Genomic DNA, 24,626 nt, shown 5'->3' on the forward strand with positions numbered 1-24,626 from the left:
AAACAATTGAGTCTTTTAGTGAATTAAATGCAGAGCTAAAATGTTGGCAACTGTTGGGTTTTCTGTGTAATATTGACATTTTGACCTTACTATGTAAAGTTCTTTGAGACAATGTATGTTGTGACTTGGTGCTATACAAATTAAATTGAATTGAACATCTACATGAATGTGGAAATCACCCACTATGATGACTTTATCTGTGCTAAGCACCAACTCAGATAAAAAAAAAAAAAGTCTGAATAAGGGCCAGGTGGACAATATACAATGACTAGGATAAATGTTTTTTGACATTTCCAGCTTGAGTGTATAAGGCAGATCTTGCTGAGTCTCGCAGGCTTTAACCTCCTCCAGGAGAACCACCGAGCAAACATGTTAACACAGAGCGGGAAAAGACTGATGACGAGGTCCAGAGGAGTGTTAAAAGAGTTTAAAACATTTATTATGCATACTGTCAGGAGCCATAGAAATTCATTTAAATATGTTTTGTTTAAACACTGTCATCATTTATCATCCACCGTGTTCTTGGCAGAACAGAATGCAGCACTTGGGGATATTTACAGACATTGGTTTCATTTATATTGGTAATCTGCTAGTATTCATTTTACAACATGTATAGTACAATCAACATGTGCCTTCACCACAAGTCCCATGTGATGTTACTGTGAGGTTACCATGGCACCGCACACACTCTACATCGGCAGCTTCCACAACAACAGCTGACAAAAGAATCATTTACAACCCTTAAAACAATGGATTTATTTTCTGAAATCATTCCCAATAACATTTTTTATATACAGTGAAATACAGATAAACAGTGACAGGTAGTGTTAGTGCAGTAAATAAGACAATAATTCAGGCAAATGAAGGAATCTCAGGTCTGAAATCTGTCCCCTACTCCATCTAAATGTTAGCTATTTTACAGAAATGATGAGGGGACTACACTGACCCGCCTCTGCACTCATTTGCTCCACTGACTTTGAGGAAGTAATCAGCTTCGTCTTGCTCTTTTCATGATTCCAAGTAGGTACTTTCAGGTGAGAGGGGGCAGAGTGAAATATAGAAGTAACACATTGGTTGTGCGGAGTCGACTCACTTTGCAGCTTGCCAGATGATGATGCCAAGTATGACGAGTACGATGGAACAAACCATAGCGAGGATACACATCTTCTTCCTGGACTTTTGCTGTGAGGAAGAAGCAGAGACTGGAGGGTGAGTGGCAGAGACCTCTCTATGTGAAGGCACTCAGCAGTGACTGCTGCTCACTCACCTGGTAGTAGCTGGCTCTCTGGAGCTGCTCTGTCCCCCGTTCTACATGAACTTCAGCATTCTCCACGTTTGCCTCAATGCTATCTGCAGGGCAGACAAACAGCAAGGTCACCTGGGAACTATGACGTCACAGGATTCTCACAATAATATGCCAATAATAAATAATGACTGCTGTTTGTAAGAAGTCTGAAAATGGGTAACTCAGTTATACAGAAGAGTCCATTTCTCCCATCCTGTCTCCGAACAACTGTCACTGTCGATTTGTTTGAACTATAATCCAGATCATTCTCTAACCAAACAAAGACTAAACTATGGAATCTGTGTTGTCATGTAGGCTGGAGGACATCTTCAGAGCAGAAGCTTTTCCTGTTCTCCTGTAAAACATCTCAACTTCTAACATATATATATATATATATATATCCCTCCAATATTGCCGTACTATACTCTGACAGTATACATGGTCAGATGGTTATATACTCATAGAGAAATTTTTCAGATGTTTCAGTGTCAACACAAAATTCATCCAAGTCATTAGCTTGTCACTGTGAGGCTGGTCTAGGTGTGGAGACACGGTGATGGACAGATCACCAGATCACAGATGACAAGTGTGTGTCACAGATAATTTCAGTTGGATTGTGTTGTGAGTTGATAATAAAGAGTGTTTCCAGTGAGCGGCTGTCGTCTGGTGTGGGTTGGGAGATGCTCTTCACTTCACCTTTAGCGGCACTGACTGCCTCAAGTTTTCTGGCTTTCTAGTTTTCTTAAGTTCCTGTCATTCTTCTTGGCAGAATTGTTCAAGATCAGCCAGGTTGGATGAGGACCGTTTTTCAAATCCCAACTCTGGATGGAACCCCACAGGGTTTTCATAGACTTTACCTCGAGCCAACTCCATGTCCTCCTGGTGGGATGCTTCGTGTCTTTTGAAATGTAATCACTGCAGCATTATTTTCACTCTCAAAAGGTTTTTCACTAAGGATTATTCTACATTTTTCTGAGCTTGGGATCTCATCTGATCAACTGGGTTATTGGTTACATGGTCCGAGCAAGGATACTAGTTCCGAATAACACATTATTGCTGGGCGGCCAGATGTTGAAGAGAGTTGGTGGTTCAGAATGATTGAGCCCTTCCTGCTCTTGGGCACTTTCAATGCTACAGAAATGTTCTTGTTTCCTGTCTCAGATGTGTGCCTCAACAGAATCCTGTCTCTCCACCTCATGGTTTGGTTTGGCAATTGAGTCAGGTTGTAGATCCCAGGTACCAATCAGAGAAGTAGAATGCACCAGAGGTTAGTTGTGATTGTGATGATAAAGGGTTGAATATGTTCAGTCTTTTGAATGAATTTAGTGTTTAAAACATGTTTATAAGCCTGTTTTTGATTTCTCACTGTGGAGCATGTGTGGGTTTGATGTGTGCTGTCCACTGGACATACATCCACAGTGCTACTCACCAATCATTTCTCCCTGATCATGGATCATCACTGCCAGGTCCTTGAAGATCTGGTTTACATCCATGATGTCAGACTGACACACACAAAAAGCTACAATCAGTTGAGGCAGTTGTATGTGGTTGCAGGAGATGACCAGAGTTTTTAGTAGAGGCCAGTAGCCAGGGTAGGGGGCCTGGTACATTATAATATTTGAAATAATAAGCAGAAGCAGACCTCCAGCTGTCTGATGTTGGTTTCCCTCTCCCTGATGAGCTCCAGGTCGTCCTCGGTGATGGCCACGTCCTCGGTCTGGGTGGTCATCTGACCCCAGTCCTCTTGGCTTCACACAAACGAGTTGTCAACTCAGACTTGACTGTTACAGCAGAATACTGAGCACAGACTAACTCCATGTTCCATATAGTTTTCTTTAGAACAGTATCACTTGAATGTATGAAGAAACCTCTAAAATGAAAATTTACTTTTGCAAATCTCCATAATTCTCCTTTAACAACCTGTAACATTGCTGAATTCATCTCTTTATAATCCTGGGTTTTAAGTGGAATGTTAAAATTTAGCTAAGTCAAAGTTAAGTACTGTTGTCATAACTCCAACACACTTTTTGACAAATTCTGCTTACATCAGTTCTGTTTGCGCCTAGAAATAAAGATTTATTTTTCATACGCAGCACTGACTATGTTAGGTTCTGCCTTGGCAATGTGCATGTATGAGTGCGGGGGGTGGAGCTTCTGAAGGAACAGAGTCAATATCAACATACACACATTCTACAGAATCGCTGACCCTTCTTTTAAAATGAAACTGCAGAACTGAAACAAAGTAAAGAATTGTATTGCATTGAGAATTGTCCAGCGGAGGGCGACAGAGACTAAAGGCAAAGCACTGCCTGTAGTTGTCATGAAGAGGTGCAAAGAGGTTATGTTTTCACCTTTGTTTGTTTACTGCTGAATTGATTCCCACCAAAGATAGTGGACGATGGTGACATGGATCCAGACAAAGGGAGGAGGAATTTTTTATCACTTTCTTTAACATGGAGAGATTTGCCATTTTCACAGATTTCTAGAGAAACAATGCATGGACTTTGATGAATAACATCAGGCATATTTAGGGGACTGATATCTATATGTTTGGAGGGCTTGATTGATATCCGCTCTACTGAGTGGCATTCCAGTTCTGTTTTGAGATGGAAATGAGTAACTGGTCTAATCTTGAACAGCTTGTGATACTAGCAAGATTCCCTATTCCACAAACGGCCTGACAACAAAACCCTGAATGGAAGACGAGTCACTTACTTATCGAAAGACACCAGCTTTTCATCCCGAGAAGTGTCTTCAGCCTGAAAAAGAAAAGCCAGGTCAGCGAATCAAAGATCAACAACACATGGTTCACTTCATTCATTCAGTCCCTGCACAAGTTATCACTAAAGAAAAGGAGCAAGGTCATTGGTCAATCTAATTATTTTCCTTCTTTCGTAACTTTTCAGAAGAAAGTGACTCTCCTCCCACTCTGATGAATATGATTGTATGATCTGAACATGGTATCTGTGGCTCTCAGCTGTAGGACAGAGGCGGAGCCAGCGCAGCGGGAGCGCCATGATTGGGACACCTGCCGTGTAGCTAAAAATCATGATCTCCCTGTTAGCGGCTGGACAGAAGACACACAACTGAGCACAGGAGCAGACACATTTGAGTTTGACTTTGGTTATGAAGGACCGGAGCAGCAGGGCACGGGACTTAAAGGACAGGACTTTGAGTTAAGTGTTGGTCAAAGAATTAAGTGCTCACCCTGAGTCCAGACTGTGCATGTGCTTTGTGCCGAGGGAACGACACGCATTACAGCAGGGTTCCCCAACTAGTTTTCCTGAGGGCCAAAATGTTCAGGGGTAAACAAGCACACGCACCTTTATATATGTGACTCAAACCAAAAACATTTAAATTTACTGCACCTCTAATATCAGAAGACAGTGACAACAGTTTACAGCAAGTGGCATGACAGCAGGAAAGGACTGAGAAGACTTTTCTACATAGGCCTGACGTGTCCAAACCAACTTTAATCTTTTTCGGGCAGGCCATGTTCTTTGGTTGTTTGGACAGTGTTGGTCTTTTCCTGCCCGGCGTCCAGAGTCCAGACCGAAGTCTGATCAAGTCTACTGGGCCGAAGCGTCTCTTGCCCGGGACCAACCCCTTACATTCCCCAACAGCGTGGTGAAAGTCACACCGATACTTCTCATTTAACATTTATCATTACTATAATACAGATCGCAACCTGCGCGCGCGCACTGACGGACGCATGGATGGAAGGACGCTTGTTTTCTGACAGCAGAGGTCGTTAGTGGGTCGGCGTGACATTTTACTCTTGCGAGCAAGACCTGGACCACAGGCCACCAGTTGGGGTTCGCTGCGTTACAGTATTATTATTTTTTTAAACACACAAAACACCCATATCCTCCTTTCGTGGGCCCCTGAAGCCTCTGGGCCACTGTTAAACTGCACTCCCGTGGTGTGAAACTTACTGACAGACGGGATCCAGCCCTCGCTCTGGCTACTGACTCCTTCTCCCTCTCTGCTGCACGCCGCTGGATCGCTTGGAAGTTGTTGAGAGCTGCTGAGAAATCGTTCATCAGCCGGTCCCGCTGGATCTTCTGCTGCCTCTGGACAGAGCAGAGAACACAAACAGTATGAAACCAGTTACTAAGACAAGGAAGAACATAACACAACAAAAATTATATTAATTAAATCCACCATAAAAATTAAGTTGGACCCTCTAGGAAATAATTCACACCACATATATATAACTGATATATTGTTTCTTCAAGTAATGAAAACTTTTTGCTCATCAGTCATAACCTTGATTTGAAATAAAACCATCACCTGAAACTAAAGTGTACTTCAGATGAGAAACTATTCATAAAAATGAAACTATGAAACTGATTTTATGTTCATTTTCACAAACACAGATTGTAGAACTTCTAAAAAGAAAGGGGGAGCTGTATTTTGGATCTTACTCGTTAACTCATATTTACACTTTAATTCCTTTATAATTTTGTTTTTTTTACAGTTCAGTATCTAAGTGTAACTTTTTTCTTTCTTTTGGAGCTGAACACATTCAATATTTTAAGAGCAATCAAATTGTGCAGCATGAACAAATGACACATTTGACTCGTGTACTATTGCAATCAAGCATTAAATTAAAACATAACCACAGCCCCCTTGCTGAGCTGGTGCGGTAATAAGGTTATATGGTTATATGATGTGACTGCTGATGAGTCAAGACCGATCAGATTTACTTGTTTGTTGTTCGTCCGAACCTCAGAGGGACTTTGCTCTCAGCTCATGTTAAGGTGACGTCTACCCATTACTCACTCCTCTGCCATGTATTACTGTCCACAACTAGCACCGGTGCAGTATCACTCCGCAAATCAGCTGCTTGACTCAAAGCTAGCGTGACGAGTTGGTGCAGTAATACAGGAAGAGGGACGCTAGAAAAAAAAAAGTGCAAACTTAAACGAATGTCTGGCAGAAAACTGAAGCAGTGAAAAAATACATCCTCCAAGCATTTAAAAATGTGGCGAAAAAGACGTTTTTCGGTGGTCCCTTTTGCAACAGTGGAAGTGAGACATACGCTACTTTACTAATTAGGCCTGTCACGATGATAACACTATCGACTTATCGTGCGATACATGAAAATGAACTTGATCATTTCTATTGACCTCGATAATCGCCATTGTGTTTGTTGACAGTCAGTCACGCTGCTTCAATACTCTCCTCTGCGTCGCAGTGCACAAACTGTGTCAACAATTTTAAAACAACATTTCTCTCACTAGCCTTGCTTTCGTCTAAGCTCATTTTGCAAAAATATTGCCTCCGCTGCTTCGTAATTGTATTAAATGTCACAATTACACGACTCTGCGACAAGGGCTTTTATTTTGACACGACAAGACACAAAGACCGAGCGCTCTAGAATCCTTCTACAACATGCCCCAGAGGAGAAGCAGGGAGAGAAACAGCGAGGAGGGAGTAAGATCAGGGTCTTTACTGGGTACCCGTGAGATAAAGTGGAAATTCGTCTCTGCTTGTCGGTTATCTGTAAGGACATGACAACCTGCCACACACATGCTAATGTCCGACCAACAGAGTGAAACACACTGCAGTGAACAGTGAAAAGTCTGACAACGACAAGCAAAGTACAATAAATCCGGGCTGTTTATTAGCTGCAAGTTGGGTCGCACTTAGAATCTGGACAAACAGCACATGTGGAGCAATGCACAGTGTTTGATGTCCTTTGGGAGTGTGACTGTGTCAGCCTCATCACCAGCACAAGCACCTCCAGTAAAGATCTTTAACATGCAGTACTTTAGTTCACATTTTGCCACTATTACCGCTTTGATCAACTCCCCCCACTGCTCAAAAAAGGAGGAAACTGGCAGCGACACAAATCGTGTAGAAGAGTGATACACACACAAAACTCACATGATTCAGTTGCAATTTTTTTTTATATCGTATCATATATCGCAAAAATTCTGGCCTAAGATATTGTTTGACAATGAGTAGATATTGTGAAAGCCTAATAATAATAATATAACTGTCAGGGGGCATTTCTCTGTTCTTTTACATTTAATATTTACAGCACATTTTCCTGACTATGATTGGAGTGTTGCATTTACGTTTAATTGTAGAAAATATAGTATTCTTACAGCTTTACCGGTTCCCTCCCCACAAGCTCTGTGTGTGACGCACTACAGCAGTCCCTAAATCATATACAGTCAAGCCCAAAATTATTCATACCCCTGGAAAATTTGGACTTAGAGTTACTTTTATTCAACCAGCAAGTTTTTTCTTGATTGGAAATGACACAGGCGTCTCCCAGAAGAGAATAAGACGATGTACAAGAGTCATCATTGTGGGAAAAAATATTTCTCAGCTTTTATTTACATTTGAACAAAAAGTGGCATGTCCAAAATTATTCATACCTTTTGCAAACTATCACAGTCTATGGGAAAATCCAAAGTTCTATACCATTCCAAATAGTCCAAGCTGTTCTAAAGCATCCTAACTACCATGATTCATTGGGAATAGCTGTTTGAATCAACTCAACAGGTGAAAAACAGCAGCTCTCTGCAGTTGGTTTGTGGACAGCCATGGCTAAGACAAAGGATCTCACTGGGGACCTGCGGCTGCGCATTGTAGCTGCTCACAAGTCAGGAAAGGGCTATAAGGCCATATCTAAATGTTTTCAAGTTCCAGTGGCTACAGTGCAAAGTATTATTAAAAAAATACAAGACGTTCCGCACTGTGGAAAATCTCAGAGGACGTGGTCGGAAGCCAAAAGTGACACCTGTGCTGGCCAGGAGGACAGTGAGAGAGGTGAGAAAGAATCCAAGGATCACCACCAAGGCCATCCTGGTGAATCTGGGCTCTGCTGGTGGCAACGTCTCTAGGCAGACATTCCAACGGACACTGCACATTGCTGGGTTCAACGGCGCAGACCAAGGAGGACGCCACTTCTCCAGATAAGGCACACAAAAGCCCGCTTGGCCTTTGCAAATGTTCATCTGGACAAAGAAGAAGACTTCTGGTCTTCTGTTTTATGGTCAGATGAAACAAAAATTGAATTGTTTGGCCACAATGATGTATCTTTCATTTGGCGTAAAAAAGGAGAAGCCTTCAGCCCTAAGAAAACCATCCCCACTGTCAAACATGGTGGTGGGAACCTAATGCTTTGGGGGTGTTTTTCAGCCAATGGACCAAGGAACCTAATCACAGTAAACGGCACCATGAAAAAATAGCAATACATCAAGATTCTCAACAACAACATCAAGCAGTCTACAGAGAGACATTTCAGCACGACAACGACCCAAAACACACAGCAAAAGTGGTGAAGAAATGGTTAGCGGACAAAAACATTAACGTTTTGCAGTGGCCCAGCCAGAGTCCTGACTTGAATCCAATTGAGAATCTGTCGAGGGAGCTAAAGATCAGGGTGATGGCAAGGAGACCCTCCAACCTGAAAGAGTTGGATCTCATTGCTAAAGATGAATGGGCAAAAATACCAGTGGAGACAGGCAAAAAGCTGGTCAGCAATTATAGGAAGCGTTTGATTGCTGTAATAGCCAATAAAGGCTTTTCTATTGATTATTGAGAAGGGTATGAATAATTTTGGACATGCCACTTTTTGTTCAAATGTAAACAAAAGCTGAGAAATATTTTTTCCCACAATGATGCCTCGTCTTATTATCTTCTGGGAGACGCCTGTGTCATTTCCAATCAAGAAAAAACTTGCTGGTTGAATAAAAGTAACTTTAAGTCCAAATTTTCCAGGGGTATGAATAATTTTGGGCTTGACTGTATGTCCGAAAAGGAGCAAGAGAAGCCAAAGCTTTTAATTCCCACCCCTTATTCGAATCTAAATAATTGAAAAAATGTCAGAGTGCCAGTCCTGCATTAAACCAAACTTATGGTGTTTCCTCCTCTGGTAAAACTGTTTACATGGCTTGTTGAGTCATCGCCTTTCATTGAGAATCTGCCTTAAAGGAAAAAAGCGCTTTTCCTTCTCTAAACTCCTTGGTACTTCTCCAAGATTCACCATGGTGGTCACAGAGACAGGTCGCTCACCGGCTGCAGACAACCTGCTGCCTACCTGTGTTTCAGCCCCCAGTCACGTGATAGGGTCGCTTCACAGACACAACAGGTTGAGGATCAGTTGAATTTCTTTTGCCTTAAATCTTTAGCAGCCTATTGTAATTTGAGAAATCTGATTGAAATCAGCTTTGATATTTACGATACTATCGAAAATGAAATTAACAGATATTGTATCGTTTTAAACACGTGGTATTGAAGAAGTATCAAAGTAAGTTTGACCACCCTACATCACACGCATGCCGGCCGAGAGTGAGGTTGGGCTCTTGGGGAGGGGCGCGGTGGGGAAAGTTGCACTGGATTTACAAGGGAAGACAAAACAAGCTCCGCATTTCGAAACGGAACACGGCATAATAATCGTTTTATGTTGTTTTCATAATCGTTGGAAGTTACAACCATAATCCAATTTGAAATATGATTAATTGAGCAGCCCTACCCTAAGGTTTGTCCTCACTCTAGTTGAGAGTTCAGGACAGAGGGTTTCACACAAATTGTGATTTGTGAATAAAGTTGTATTGATTGATTTATGGATATGAAGACCAACACTTACCTGCTCTGAGGGTGATGAGGGCAAAGGGATTGATCCCAGCTCTTTAAGGTGCTTGTTAGTTTCCTTTGCCAGCTGATTAGTGTAGTGTTGTATCTGCTGCCTGTGGAGACAACAAAAAACCCTGCTCGTTTATCTGATGAAGAGTCTCTCCAGACTACCCTTCACCCTGCACAATGAAGTACATGTGACAATTACTTTTGTCTGGATGACAATGATGTGTGCTGTGTGCACATTTCATGTTGGACAAAAGAGGAGTAGAAAACAATATGGATACATACAGACGATCCTGCAGTTCACTGGTGTCCTGTCTGGTCCCCAGCTGGTTCACCATGGTCTTGATCTGAGCAGCTGAACAAGACAGTGACAAGTAAGTGTCAGTGTTGTCAGGGAGGAACCAATCTCCATACACATACTTTGTTTAGATCTTTTTTCTAGTCTTATTGCTTTATACTACACCTGTTGATACCTTCATACAATGCTACTTTATTCAGTGCTTCTCTCTTACTCTCAGTCACACACTGACAAAAACGGGGACAATTTGGGGTTAAGTGTCTTACATGTGTTCTGACATGCGAACTGGAAGAGCCGGGGATCGGAACACCGACCTTGTCTGTGAAGATTGTCAGTCATGGTGGTTCTCCAGAAGTTGTACAAGGCTGTACACAGGCAACTGGACTCAGTTTCAGAACAGACAACGCCTCTTGAGCCTCTTGAGAGGTGAAACATTTTCAAGAAGCTCAAGCAAGTCCAGTTGCCTGTGTACAGCTATGAGGAACTCCTGGAGAACCACAGATCTTCTGATGAGTGGACAACCTGCTCTACCCCATAGTGACTACACACACTCGCATTTCAAAGTGCTTTACAGTCTGATACAGTGTTGGCATAATAAGCGCCTTGCAGTTGAATGCCTCAACCAACAAGCCAAGTTTCAACTTACATCCAAGTATGTCCAAACTTTATAATATGCTAATATGACAATAAAGCTGATTTGGACATAACACAAAGTTGCAGCAATACACACAACTGTAATATGGATGTTTGCTGTAAAGAAGCTACACATTTTACAACCTGGCACAACAGGTAATGTACATAATCACCAGTTTGCACAACTGGTGACCAAATGGGAAATGTGGTCACACTCTCCCTTTCTGTTCCTGAGTTATGGTGATAAATAATGACCATCACTTAAAGAAGGAATTTCTTTGTCCTCTTAAATACAGTGTGGACAGGAGAAACAATTGCAGTGACCTGTCACACTTTCAATGTACATATGAACATGCACATGTTGTATTATGATAGACTTGAGACCTGGAGCCAATCCCAGCTGACATTTGGCGATAGGCAGGGTGAAAGCGGCATTTAATAATAATTATTTTTCTTTTTTACGAGAGGAGTTTGTCTATGAATGGGAACAGAAACCCTGTATTAAACGGGCCCCAGTGCTAAATTTTGAAAGGCTATAGTATCAATAAGCTGGGTTTCTCTGGGGACGCCCGGTGGTTCTTCTTCTCTCCCTAATAATGAGAATGCTGAACCGATCATGTGGCTTGAATAGAGTGAAAGCCACATGATTGGTACACAGCACAGAGCGGAGAAGCAGCCACCAGCAGCTCTTTTTAGGGGTCCAAGCCAAATATGACAAATTTATTTTTATCATTTTTACGAAACTTGGAGGGTACGATATAGGGCCACTACTGTGGCCACACCTACAATGGTGTACTGATTACCCAAAAATGTTTTCCTAATTTGACTCTTACACTAACTTCAACGACTTAAAATGAGTAGTGTCTATTTACAATGTGCCATACAACTCACTAACCAAACATTACACATATTGACCACTAGGTGGCACTATAATCGAGGTAGATGGGTTTTGGACTATAACTCCCACATTACATTATATCACACATTTATAAACCTTACATCCACCCGTTCCATGAATCAGGCAGAATCACATGACGTTGGCCAAGCCCATTTCGGCAAATGATGTTATGCGCACAGTACACCCCGTCATACACTGCTTGCTTTTATAGTTATGTTTAGGCTTCTGCAGCGTGAAAATCAGTCCATCAGGAGTGAGAGCGAGAGAAAAGAGAAAATGACGACAGAAAATGTTAACTCGAGCAACAGCGTTATCGAAAAAGATGTCCAGAAGGACACAAGGCTAAAAGACGAGGACATTGTTTAAATGAGGCGTCCAAGGAATATTTAAAGTCTGACAAGAAGCGGAGTAGTAGCGTGCGCTTCAAATTTGTAGCAGTTGCAGCAGTTGTATTATATGAGTGTATTATTCAGCAGCAGTTGTATAATGTTCGACAGTACATTAATCATGTTCAACTTCTCACAGGAAATAAATAATACTTTAACAAAAATTAACTTTGGTTTAAATATTATCTTTACATCTCACAACCTTTATTTTGACAGAAATAGTGATTTGACATATAACGTGATTTTTTTCCATAATGCCCAGTCCTATGTCCAGGTGAGCCGTTGTGAGAATACAGAAGGAATTCACTGTGAGCGTGTTAATAACCATAAACAAAATCACTGCTTTCCACAGCAGGCTCTGCCCAGACCCAAAAATGTTGTGGAGATTTTCCTGCTATTGTGAAGGTGTCTGACTTAGACAATTTCCTACTGCGGTTGTCATTTGAGCATGGCAAACTCCGGGGAATTTCTGGACGCAATTTTCCAGACATTTTCCGGAGTACATTTCCAAAGTAATACAGAGACAAATAACTGTTCACACAAACATTCACACCCATGGGGGCCATTTGTCACTGACTGTGTTTTCTCTCTCTCCTAGTGTACTACTTTTATTATTATTATTATTATTATTATAGATAATGCAGATGCAATTACAACATAATTGCATCTGTAAGTGTCAGTATTATATTTGTAATTTTAAGTATCAGTCTGGGAGAGATTAAAGCAACTGTTACACAACTGTTCTCTCTCCTCTCACCAACCAGTCACAGCAGATGTTCTGGTTCTGTTTAGAGCTGCAACAGTTAATCGATTAGTAATTGATTCTCTAAATTAATTGCCAACTATTTTGATAATCAATTAATCGGTCATGTTTTACGGGGGGAAAAAAATCAATAAAACAACAAACTGTTGTGTTTTTCTGTAATATTGTGAAATCTCCACCTCACTGTGTAAAGAGCCTTGAGATGATGTATGTTGTGATTCGGTGCTATACAAATAAAAATTGATCGATTGATTGATGGACAATTTGGAGTCACTAATTAAACTGAGCTATGTGTCTTTGAACTGCGGAGAGTAGCCAGAGTACCCAGAGGAAACCCACTCAGGCAATGGGAGAACATGAAAACTCCACACAGAAAGATCCAGGCCAACCAGTCAGTTCGAACCTTGAGCCGACTAACTGTGACACAATAGTCCTAAATACTACACCACTGTGCCACTGCAAAACCAAACCAAACAAAGCGGTATTGCTTGGGGCCTGTTCATGGCCTGGTGGGCGAGATATACCATACAATGTGGTGCCGGCGTTCTTGGTCTGGTTTCATATACATATTCTTTTGAAAACTTTGTAATCTTAAAGTCTGCACTCCAGTTTACAGTAAGTGCACTTGAAGCCCCTTGAAGACTTGAGGAAAACCTTGCACTCTCTGACTTAATGAGCATCATTAGGTTTGCTAGTGTAGGTTAGTCCAAACATTTAGATTAAACATAATTCAGGGGTCCAGACTAACTTTTTTTACTAGGAGTGCTGTAGCCCCTTAGTGATAATTTTAGGGGCACAAGCAGAAAATTTAGGGGCACACCTTACATCGTCCTGCAATACAATTATCCACATTTTTGTCCATTTTAACTGTATTACTGATAAATGGTTTGGCACATTTCATTAGATAACTTACAGAAATAACAATGTACTGTTCTATTTTAAGTTCACAATGTCACATTTTAATTGAATTGAATGAGGAAAAAGGGTCAATGGTTATTTTGCCATCGTTGAGTGAGACGGTAGCAGGGATTAAAGCAAAAAATATATATATAAAATCAGATTTATTTTTCTTCTTTTTCTGGCCATGTCATTTCCCCAATCTACCTTTTTAAATGCCACTTTTTTCCACCATGCAGTCGCTACCCATAGGTTTTCATATAAAAAGGTGGATAGTGTGTTCAGACCTTTGGCCCACAATGCCTTGTAAATAAGTGAAATTATGATATTTAAGCACCACCCCACACATCGCTGCTATTCTGTAACACCTCCACGAGCATACCGACATCAGGTCCGTCAAGACCTCGGAACGACGAGTTGCGAGGTTTGGAACGGAGGGGAGGTGAGTTGAGGGGCGACACCGAGACGTCCGGTCTGGACAGGGCCGGTGAAAGGGATAAAAGAGTGCGCCATTTCAGTTAAACCACATCATGGCCAGCCAGGAGGCAGACCACAGGTGCCACAGAACCCTGAAGGCGAGTCGGGAGACCCGTGCACACGCGTAAAGGTGGATTTATGCTCAACGCATCGGTCCGTGCGCACGGCGGCTGTGACGTCACAGCAGTTCACAGTTAATTTATCATGCTTCAGGCGCGTCTGACACAGTGCAGTCTTCTCCTAAGATCCGGTGGAATCACCACAAATAGAAGAAAGAGGTGTCACACACCATGGCAATGGGGACATCGCTGGTGTTGGGATCGGTAGATGAGGAAGAAATTGTGGTTTTAAACTTGCTTTCAGAAAAGCGACGTAAAAGAAGAAGGTGGTCTGTTTGTCCTGTGAACGACAACAGAAAACTTAACACTGCCTGGCTCTAGCTTTCACTTTTAAACTTCACGGTGTAGGAGAGATCTCAACAGAGCCATGAATTATTCTCTGTTTTTACCATCTGTGAAGATCTGCCTCATTGTGACGGCATTAAAAACACCAAAGTGTTAACAAAACATCTGTCAGACTATTCTTGTTTCGACCATAACGATCCTGTAAGAGCGTACCATAAGAAAATCTACTGCACAGCCTTACAAGGTATCACAGTAATGATATGAACAACGAGTAAAAGTCAACCAAAATCTTTCAACATTATTAGTTTGAAGGCACGATAACATCCACTCAGCACGATGAAGCAGACTGCAGCTGACACAGCTTCTCCATTATCAGCCCTCCAGCGTTCAGTGAGATGGAGGACCTTACTGTTCTGTGTGATCTTCTGGATGTTGGAGCTGCATGTCTGGATCAGAGTGTTGAAGTCCTGTGGGACCGAGCGGTAGCTCTCTGCTTTGCCGTAAGACATGTCTGCCACAATAAGTCTTTGTCTTAGGAGTGGATTTTTATCTGCAGACAAAAAGAGGACAACATCTGTTTCTCTTAGAAACCTTTCACATGTTATTTAAACACAAGGGTTTTAAACGGTGGCCGGGATAGTGTGATACCGAGTGACCACTTTAAAAAAAGCATCATTACAGTTGGTGAAAACTAACTCGCATCCTGATACAAGAAACTGTGTTTTTAAGTAAACGTTTGGTTTACAAACGAGCTATTTACAGAGTCAAATAGCATCTTAGTCACTCCTGTGTGTCACTGCTCTGCACGGTTCCAGGAAAACGAGGACTTTAGTGTTTTATCGACGGGAGAGATGAACCTTCATTTTCCCCGTGACTCGGTCCGAATAACCGTAACGGCTGTTAGCTAGCTAACGAGTTAGCCTGCTTAGCGTCGAGTCGATCCAGCTCGTAGAAATCGAAGAAGGCGAAAGATAAGTGTTTTTGGTTGAAACGAAATGATAACGTCTTGTTAACACGATTTGCATACAAATTGCAGGTCTACAAATCATTTCTACACATTATCTTCCTATAACATGAATCCGTTTAGCTACGGGAAGTTACGGGAGGGTGTGCACAATGAATCTAAGCACAGCTGTTAGCTTTGTAGCTAACTGACATTAACTTGTTCAGCTCAGTTGTTCTTTATGAACTGGTTATCTAGAAATAGCCAAGACTGTTCTATGTCAGTTAAGACTCGAGACACATCACACCGACAACAGGACAAAATATTTACATTTCTAAATTAATGTCATACCTGTTTCTTTAGCTGTTTCTGATGAACACAGACGGAGTGTTTTTCCTCTGACGTTGAGACGGTGCGTTTCCTGAACTGTGACGTATTCTTCTTCTTGTTGTTTATTTCCGGCAGTCTAGATGCCTAGGGGATCATTGCTGCCATCCACAGGGCATAGTTATATCCACTTTTTTATATCCATAGGATCAGTTGAGTTTCCTTGATTTTATTCTATGACTGCTTTCACTGTTCCGATTTGGTTTATTGTTGGGTTAAGTAAACTTTCAATTGACGCTGTTTCAGCGTAATTCTGAAATTGGGTCGGCGAGGGACCGAATTGACAGGGACGGATTTTTGTCCCAGTCCGCCCCGACAGTGGTGCCGACGTATCGCAATCATCCGTAGAAAACGCCTTGTCTCATTGAAATGAGTCTAAGGGAATTGCTGATTATTTGTAAGAAGCAGTGGAGCGCTAAGTCTACAACTGGCGGTGGAATGAACAAGGGCAGGTGCGTTCCATTTCAATCCCCCGCTCCTGCCCCGCCCACTTTCCCTCTGCTCTCCAAGTGTCGTATGCTGTTACGTCATACCAAGGGCTGAGGAGAAGTGAAGGAGGGCATGTTTGAACAACTGATGAAATGCAGCATATGTCTCTGTGCTTCCCTTTGTCTGGTCAGTTTGTCTGTGATTTTTGCCCCAACCTGTTTCCTGTGACCTTGCCCCAGTCTGTTCCTGTATCTGTGATGTCTCCCGTGCATTGTTCCCTGGTTTGTTTTGTTTTATTTCTCTTTAGTGATTATTGTTATTCCTGAAAGACTGTATTCCTCTTTATGTTTTCGTTAGATAAAAATAGTTTTTATTTCAAAACCACAACATCTCTTTTGCCTTTCCATACATAGTATAGGTCCCTGACATTCACTTTTCTTATTGCCAAAAAACCCATTGTGTTTTCTCCACTGTTATCTTAAATCCCCACTTACTCCTCCAGTCTACAATTTTATTTAATGGTTCCTGCATTTTCTCTGTTATGTGCTTGATGTTTTTACTCCTTTTCCAAAATGCTCCTTTCATCTGCAAACAAGGAGAGTCCAAATCCTGGCCCTATATCTTGAAAAATGTCATTTATCATAATATTAAATAACACTGGGCTAATTACGCTCCCCTGTAGTGCTCCATTTCTAATAAACGTATTCGATAATGCCTCCCCCACCCTGATCTGAATTATCCTATTCTTTGAAAAATCTCTTATCCAGTTGAGCATACACCCTCGTGTTCCTGCATCATACAGCTTTATGATTAGCCCCTCCCTCCATACCATATCATAGCCTTCTCAATATCCAGAAAAACTCCAATCACTCCTTCTCTCTTTACAAAAGCTTTCTTTACATCAGAATCTAGGGAGATCACTGAGTCCACTCTGATTTATCTCATAGCTTATGGCATCCTTCCCTGGCGCTGTTCTTCCCCCATTCTTTATGGCTCTGCGCAGCTCTTCCATAGAAATTAAGGATTTACAGCATCATTGTTATCGTCATTTGGTTCAAGTTTGGATATATGTTGTTTTAGCATCTCATTCTTTTTCTTTATTCCTTCCTCCCCAACGTTTGCTCCCCTATGGACAACCTTAAATTTACTTTCACACAGTTTTGCTTTTTCTTTTTCACTGTAGCTACCACTCCCTCTTCCTCCAATACTGGCCTTTTCCTTTTACTTACTGGTCCTTACATTCCGTGGACCGCTGCCCATATTTCCCTAACATGTATCCATCCCCAATCTTCCACAGTACCTTTTCTAAACACTCCTTTTTTTGCGTACTTAAGCATTCTTCTAACCTTAGCTCTCAACCTTTTATACTCTATTGCATAATTCTCTGTCGGACATCTTCTCAAAACTATGCACAGTTCCTTCCCCTCACTGCTTCATAACATGCCTTATTCCACCAAGGGACACTCACTCTTGCTTTGGGGTTTTTCTTTAGCGGAATGCACTCATACACCTTACACAATATTATTATGATCTCACAAACTGTTGTTCCACTCATCAACTGTCCCCTCCCCATTCACACTGTCAAGACCACTATAACATTTACTATAGAATTTCTCCCAATCTGCCTTGCCATAATTAAAATAATCTGGTCTTGTTTGCGCTTTAGTTAGCAAATCTTCCCCAAACCTCAAAAGTTTTGGAAAGTGATCACTATCCATTGTGTACCTATCCATAAAATCCCATTATCCCACCCTTGCCAATTTGCTGGATGCTATTGCTTAATCTATGCATAAAACTGCCCCTGTGCTGATTTCAAACATAGTAGGTCTACCATCATTCACACATACTAACCAATATCTGTCAATAAAACCCTCACAGTGCTCCCATTGCTGTCTTTCATTCTACTGCCCCAAAGAGGGTTGTGTACATTAATGTCCCCTACCCAAATGACCCAAGTGACCCTATTTGTTCCATAACCTCCTACAATTCCACCATGCTAATTGGTATGTATGGATAATAAAAGTTCACTTTATTTACCCACCAATGTTTTTCCCATACTTTTCCCACCACACACTCAAGATATGACTTGTTATTCACCCTCTAGCTGCACGGTGGCGTAGTGGTTAGCACTTTCGCCTCACAGTGACCTTTTAGGGTTCAAATCCCGGTTAAAACCAGCCAGACTTTCTGTGTGGAGTTTGCATGTTCTCCCCGGGTTCTCTGGCTTCCTCCCACAGTCTAAAGACATGCAGGGTTAGGTTCGAATATGAGAGTGAATGGTTGTCCGTCTGTATGTGGCCCTGCGATAGACTGGCAACCTGACTGGCCTCTTGCCCAATGTTAGCTGGGATTGGCTCCAGCCTCCTTCCCTTTCTCCTGAACCTCGATTTTTTTTGCCTCATGAATGTGTGCAATTCCACTGGATCTACCTCTACCTCCTCCAGGAACCTTTGAGCAGCATCTACCACAATATTTATAACATCTGACCTTTTAGTTTTGTTTCTAGCTGTCCACAGCACATCCACCATGAATGCTAGCAGAGACTGTTTTTCCCTTTTCTGCAATGTTACAGTCTTTTCTGGAATTACAGAAGCACTAGCCCCCACTGGTCCTGTAGATTCCCCTGAGCCCTTGACTTTTCTTAATGCATCTGCATAGGACATATTCTCCCCAGCTCTAACTTTTCCCACTTCCACAGCTGTTATATGATGCTTACATCCCCTGAAGGAGGACATATGATTACTGCCCCAATTGCAGCAATTGTTTCTTCTTTGAACGTCAGCAACACTGCTGTACCACCCTGTTTGAACCCACAGGCAGACTCAATCACAGCTCCCTGTAAATTGTCTTCTATGTCACTTTCCTTAATATCAGAGCTAACGTACATTACTCCTTTCAAAGTTCTACATCCAAGAACAAAGCATTCGTTCGGTCTGTTAAGCAAGTGAAAGACCTTCATAGCCTTAGTTCTCTGGCCCTCTGTTTTACAGAAAATCTAAAATATTTCCATTCATCATCATTCTCACATTCAATATCCTTCCCATTTTGTTTTTTTATTTCTTCAGCCAGTTTGACTTATGACTTTTATCTTTAAACTTTACAACAAACTTAAATTCACGTATCCATCTTCATCATACTTTGAAATATTTCTATCTTAATCTGATCCGTCTCTTTTCTTGCTGTCTTTCTTACTCCCACTATCCTTCCCCCGTCGGAGCCATCCAGTAGCTATCCCCTATCCCCCCAGGTTGGATCCTGTTCCAAAATTCTCCCTACTTTCCTTATATAATGGTAAGATTTTCACAAAGCAATGGCAAACATTTGTCGCAGGAGCTCCCTCGACACATCTGCAACCCGTGTCAAATGTGCTTTTTCTTCACCTCCCCCCATAGACTTACTATTAATTCCACCTCCCTCTGCTTGTTTTCTTCTTCTTCCCTTTTTTTGGTGGGTGGCAACCAGCGTTAGCTACCCAGTAAATGGAACAAAACTATGGCGCCGAATGTAAAGTGGAGGACACTATAATAATACAATAAACAGCAACATTTCGCTACATTTAGCAACAAACAACGTATGAAAAAAGTAATCTGAATTTTTTTAAGTCACTTTTGACCAGATTGTGATATTCACTTTTCTTGTAAAAATATAACGTCGAAGTTAAATCTAAATGTTAAATCTACATTATGGAAGCCTATAGGGGACTCAATTCAGAAGATAATGTTAATGTGAAAATGAAAATGGAATTCCAAAATAGCATTACAATTTTTCACAAATGTATGTCTTTTGAGTAAAAAGATAATGCAAAAGTCCAATTTTCATTTTCACATCCTTCAAAGACTTAACCTGCTCTTCAGTGCGCAATATTCTGATGTAAATGCAATATTAACAATGCAGCCTATTTTTTTTCATTTAAGCAAGCAATACGTAGGTCACAATTAAAATTAAAATGCATTTCTAACCATTTGAAAATGAAATTGCAAACTCCATTTGACTTTTCATTTTGAAAGACTTTACCTCATCTTCAATGTAAATGCAATATAAACAATGCAGACTAATTTTCGTTTTAAGCAAGCAATATCTAGGTCACTGTAACTACGGGTCGCCGCTACGTTATACGTGGCAGGTTTATGTGTTGTGAGAGGATTATTGAATACAGATTTGCATATTTTCACACAATACACACATCATTAAATAAACACACATCGTATTTTTCAAGGTATTTATTGATTGTTGAGGTATTGCAGTGCACAGAGTCCGATGTGTCACGGTAGGGACATCTGTCTGTTTCCCTGTGTGCACGGGACCGCAACGTCGAAAGCGCAGAGGCACCCTACATGTGGGAAGCAGGTAGAGGGGAGTTTGGAACTACTGTAATTTATTCATGTAATATATTTATGGGTATTTATTAGATGTATTTTTGTGGTGTGTATATATTTATTAAGAGTTTATATTTTGGGTTAATGGTTTAAGGAAATATATCTATTCATTTATATTCTTTTTATATTTTGGCCAGTTGGAAATAGTAAGGGCCAGCCAATCAGAATGCAGTCTCTCCTTTATAAATCGACCAGTGTTTATATGTGGGGGAGTTGCTGATTGTTGCGGGAAGGTGATGGACAAATCTTGCACTGTGTTAAAGATAAATATTGCATGTAGAAATGCCACTTGGACCTTCATTTGTCACCCAGGCTGCTCGGGCATTTGTAACAAGTGGTGTCAGAAGTAAAGTCCTTTTCAGCACATGGAGAAGAACATAATGACCAGAGGTGGAAAGAAGGCTGAGTGCCAGGAGGCACCAGATGATGGGAAACCATCTACAACAGCTGACCAGTAGGGGGCGGCAGCAGCGAGCAAGCCTGATAAACTGGAAGAATTGACGAACATAGTTAAGTCTCAGACTCGCTCCCAAACAGCTTGAGAAAGAGACTATCCGCCAAGAGCAGAGATGGAGAGCTTTGCAGCAGCAGTTCCAACAGATCCAAGCGCAGGTGACAGACTGGAGAGATGAAAGCCATGATGATGATAAGGATGATGACAGACAAGAGCCGTGGGAGGGCCAGCGGAATGAGCCACCACTTCCGAGTTCACAGAGACCCCAAGTTGTTACCACTTTTGTCTGATGATGACAATGAACACTATCTGACGACATTTGAAAGAATGGCCGCTGTCTGTCGTTGGCCAGAAGATGAGTGGGCTATTCATCTGGTTCCTCTTCTCACAGGTAAGGCACGCGGTGCCTATGTTCTCATGGACATCACAGATTCTGAGGACTATAAAAGGGTCAAAGAAGCTATTTTCTAGCTAAATATGAGATCAAAGCTGACACCTACAGAAGAAGGTTTCGTACACTCGACATTAATCGTGGTGAAAATCCACGTGAAATCTATATCCATCAAAAGGACATGTTTAGCAAATGGGTCAAACCAGAGAGCACAACCCTAACCCTAAAGAATCTGAATTCTTGATTCTGAAGCAGTTTTTGCAGATGGTGGACCCAGAGCCTGAAGTCTGGATCCGTGAACGGTCCCCAAAGTCTTCTGAAGATGACGCCCACCTTGCAGAGGTTTTCCTGTCTGCCAGAACCAGGAGCAGAAGAGGCGCCTTCGCTGCAGGGGCGGTTGTACAATTGTTCTCTCTCTCTCTCTCTCCTCCCTCCCCCATTTTTCTCCTCACACAAACCGAACGAGACAGATGACCGCCCATTACTGAGTACGGTTATGACAGAGTTTCTTCCTGTTAAAAGGGAGTTTTCTCTCTCCACAATCGCCAAGTGCTTGCTCATTGTGGGATGTGTTTGTTGGTTTTCCCTGAAATATTGTATTATTGACCTTACTATGTAAAGTTCCTTGAGACAATGTATGTTGTGATTTGGCGCTATACAAATAACATTGAATTGAATTAAAATTTAGCTGATGATAGCTATGTGATTAAGAATGGCATTCTCTACCAGCGGCAGGGGAAGGATGAGACCTTAGCTTTACCACAATGTCTTAGACAGAAGGTCATGTAGCTAGGTCATTATATTCCCTGGGCAGGCCACCGAGCATTCCAAAAATCCCTCAGCAGGATTGCCAGGAGATCTGTTTGGCCAGGCATGTACACCCAGGTTAAGGAATTGTATGTGCTTCATGTGATACATGTTAGCTAACTTCACCTAGGGGAGTAGCCCGTGCCCAGCTTCAGCCCATGCCCATCATTGACACACCATTTGACCGAATAGACATGGATATGGTGGGGCCCCTTGAGAAAAGCTCCTCTGGCAATCGGTACATCTTGGTAATTTGTGATTAGCCACCTATTACCCAGAAGCTTTTCCCCTTAGATCTATTAAAGCCAGACAGGTTGCTAATTGTCTTTTGCAGTCATTCTCAAGGGAAGGCATTCCCAGAGAGGTCATCACAGACTGTGGGAGAAACTTCCTTTCTAAACTGCTGCAGCAAGTGTAAGGGATCAAAGGTATTAAGACCACCCCCTGACAGACAGGCTGGTGGAACGATTGAATCAGACTCTCAAGAACATCCAGCGGAAGTTTGTCTCCCATACAGGCTCGGATTGGGACCAATGGCTACCATACCTGCTGCTTTCCCATGTTTGAATTCAGGACTATTGGTCTATAGATTGATGTTTCCTGATGGGAATAATCACTCCTTTCCAACTAGATGGTAATTTTCCCACTTCCCATACGCCTTACCCGGAGATGCAGATTTGGTTATCACTCTATTCATTTCCTCCAAGGTAAATGGAGCATCCATTGTACTGTTAGTATCCACCCTTCTCTCCAGAATGGGCTGATTTTGTCATTTCCCTTCCTCTGTCAGGTTCTCAGAACTATGGATTTGAGTGAGTGCTTTCGCAGTCATTTCTAACTTCTATTCTCCACACTTCAGTTTCCTCCCCCATCTTTAGTACTGGATACTGCCATTCCCTTCTGATTCCTCTCATGCTCTGAATCACTCACATACAGCCTTTTTATTCTCAGGGTCTGGAGTCACTCCTTCAGCACTAATGACTGATTGTTTTCTTAGAAAGGAAAACTTCTGAAGTTGCAGTCTTAGCCCAAACTGCAGTCAGGACCAAAATTTAACACCGTTTAAATGACTGATTAAATGCAATTCTAATTCCAGTACCTTGGCTTTAAAACAACACTACGAATAAAAGAGATGCATCTCAATTAAAAGCAAAGGGGAAAAACTATTTGGGACCGCACGGGTCAGGGGATAAATTATTTTAAAACCAATTAATAAAATCACCACTCGCACCAACTCATGAGAACTTGTGATTAAAATCGTGGAATAATTATAATCTTTAAATCGGTGTATCCTGGTCCACTTCTCCCGTGCTGAGCCAACTCCCTAATGCTTCGTCCACCAATCTGCCACACCAGTGTTATACAGGTGAGGAAGCAGCACACCTGCAACAGATAGAAATAAGCGCTCGTTAGCACACACACACAACTCGGCAAACAATACTCCGGCACTAAAACAACACAAAAAAAGTCAATCTACACAGAACAAAATACATTAAAATCACACTCATACAAATCAAGTTAAAACATGTCATATAAAAAACATTTAAATATATATAAATAGTGTGTGGTGCCACTTCTATCTTTTACATATGTCCAAACCTTTGACAGTTGTAACACCTCACTGGTTTTGGTACATACTCTCATACACTGTAACTCAAGAAGCCTACAGTCCTCTTTTTTGGGGGCACCCAATCACAACATACTCACTATGGCTGTGTCCGAAATCACCCCCTAACTACTATATAGTGCACTATATAGTGCCTTCGCCATTTTGTAGTGGTGTCTGAATTCTTAGTGAAATTTCATATACCCTATATAGTGCACTGATTGTATCCCAGAATGCATCGTGAAAGGTAGTGGACAACCAATGGCCACTAACCGAGCAATATATACCATGATGCATTGCATTGCTGCTAACTGTACACATCAAATACTATGAGAAATAGAAATATAAACTATTATTAGAACTATTGGAACTTTGAGCTATAACAATTAAAACTATTTACATGAAATGACACTTGAACCAGAAAACTGGTATTTGATTTGCAACTGCTGCCTTCAGAAACTGAGCAAAAACTTTTTTATACAGCAGATCACTTTATCAATAGTCATGGTCCTGAAGAACCGGAGCAGTGGTGTTTGGTGCTGAAAGAGCATCAGCCATGTGCCCACGCAGCTGTTCCCCACACTGCTGGTC

At 41.6% G+C, this 24,626-nt stretch overlaps 1 protein-coding gene across 2 annotated transcripts; it reads right to left on the minus strand.

Moving 5' to 3' along the window:
* Positions 1 to 412: 412 nt before the first annotated feature.
* On the minus strand, positions 413 to 16,084 carry stx12 (syntaxin 12). Of its 2 annotated transcripts, XM_035634940.2 has the most exons (10): positions 15,937 to 16,084; positions 15,052 to 15,192; positions 10,172 to 10,241; positions 9,894 to 9,993; positions 5,221 to 5,358; positions 4,001 to 4,044; positions 2,928 to 3,033; positions 2,715 to 2,787; positions 1,268 to 1,350; positions 413 to 1,182 (listed from the first exon to the last, which is right to left on the minus strand). In XM_035634940.2, the coding sequence occupies exons 2-10, from the start codon at positions 15,149 to 15,151 to the stop codon at positions 1,090 to 1,092; spliced, it is 807 nt and encodes a 268-aa protein (XP_035490833.1). In that variant the 5' UTR covers positions 15,152 to 15,192; positions 15,937 to 16,084; the 3' UTR covers positions 413 to 1,089. The 2 variants fall into 2 exon arrangements, with proteins under 2 accessions (XP_035490833.1, XP_035490834.1); XM_035634941.2 differs by lacking the exon at positions 15,937 to 16,084 and having other exon boundaries at positions 15,052 to 15,215.
* Between the last annotated feature and the right edge of the window lie 8,542 nt (positions 16,085 to 24,626).

Source organism: Scophthalmus maximus, chromosome 5, assembly GCF_022379125.1.
Source record: "Scophthalmus maximus strain ysfricsl-2021 chromosome 5, ASM2237912v1, whole genome shotgun sequence".
NCBI lineage: Eukaryota > Metazoa > Chordata > Actinopteri > Pleuronectiformes > Scophthalmidae > Scophthalmus > Scophthalmus maximus.

Coding starts and splice junctions, on each gene's coding strand:
- stx12 (XM_035634940.2), bottom strand. CDS start 15,151: ATGTCTTACGGCAAAGCAGAGAGCTACCGCTCGGTCCCACAGGACTTC. Junction 10,242..15,051: donor CCAGAAGATCACACAGAACA/GTAAGGTCCTCC, acceptor TGTCTTGTTCAG/CTGCTCAGATCAAGACCATG. Junction 9,994..10,171: donor AGTGAACTGCAGGATCGTCT/GTATGTATCCAT, acceptor TTGTCTCCACAG/GCAGCAGATACAACACTACA.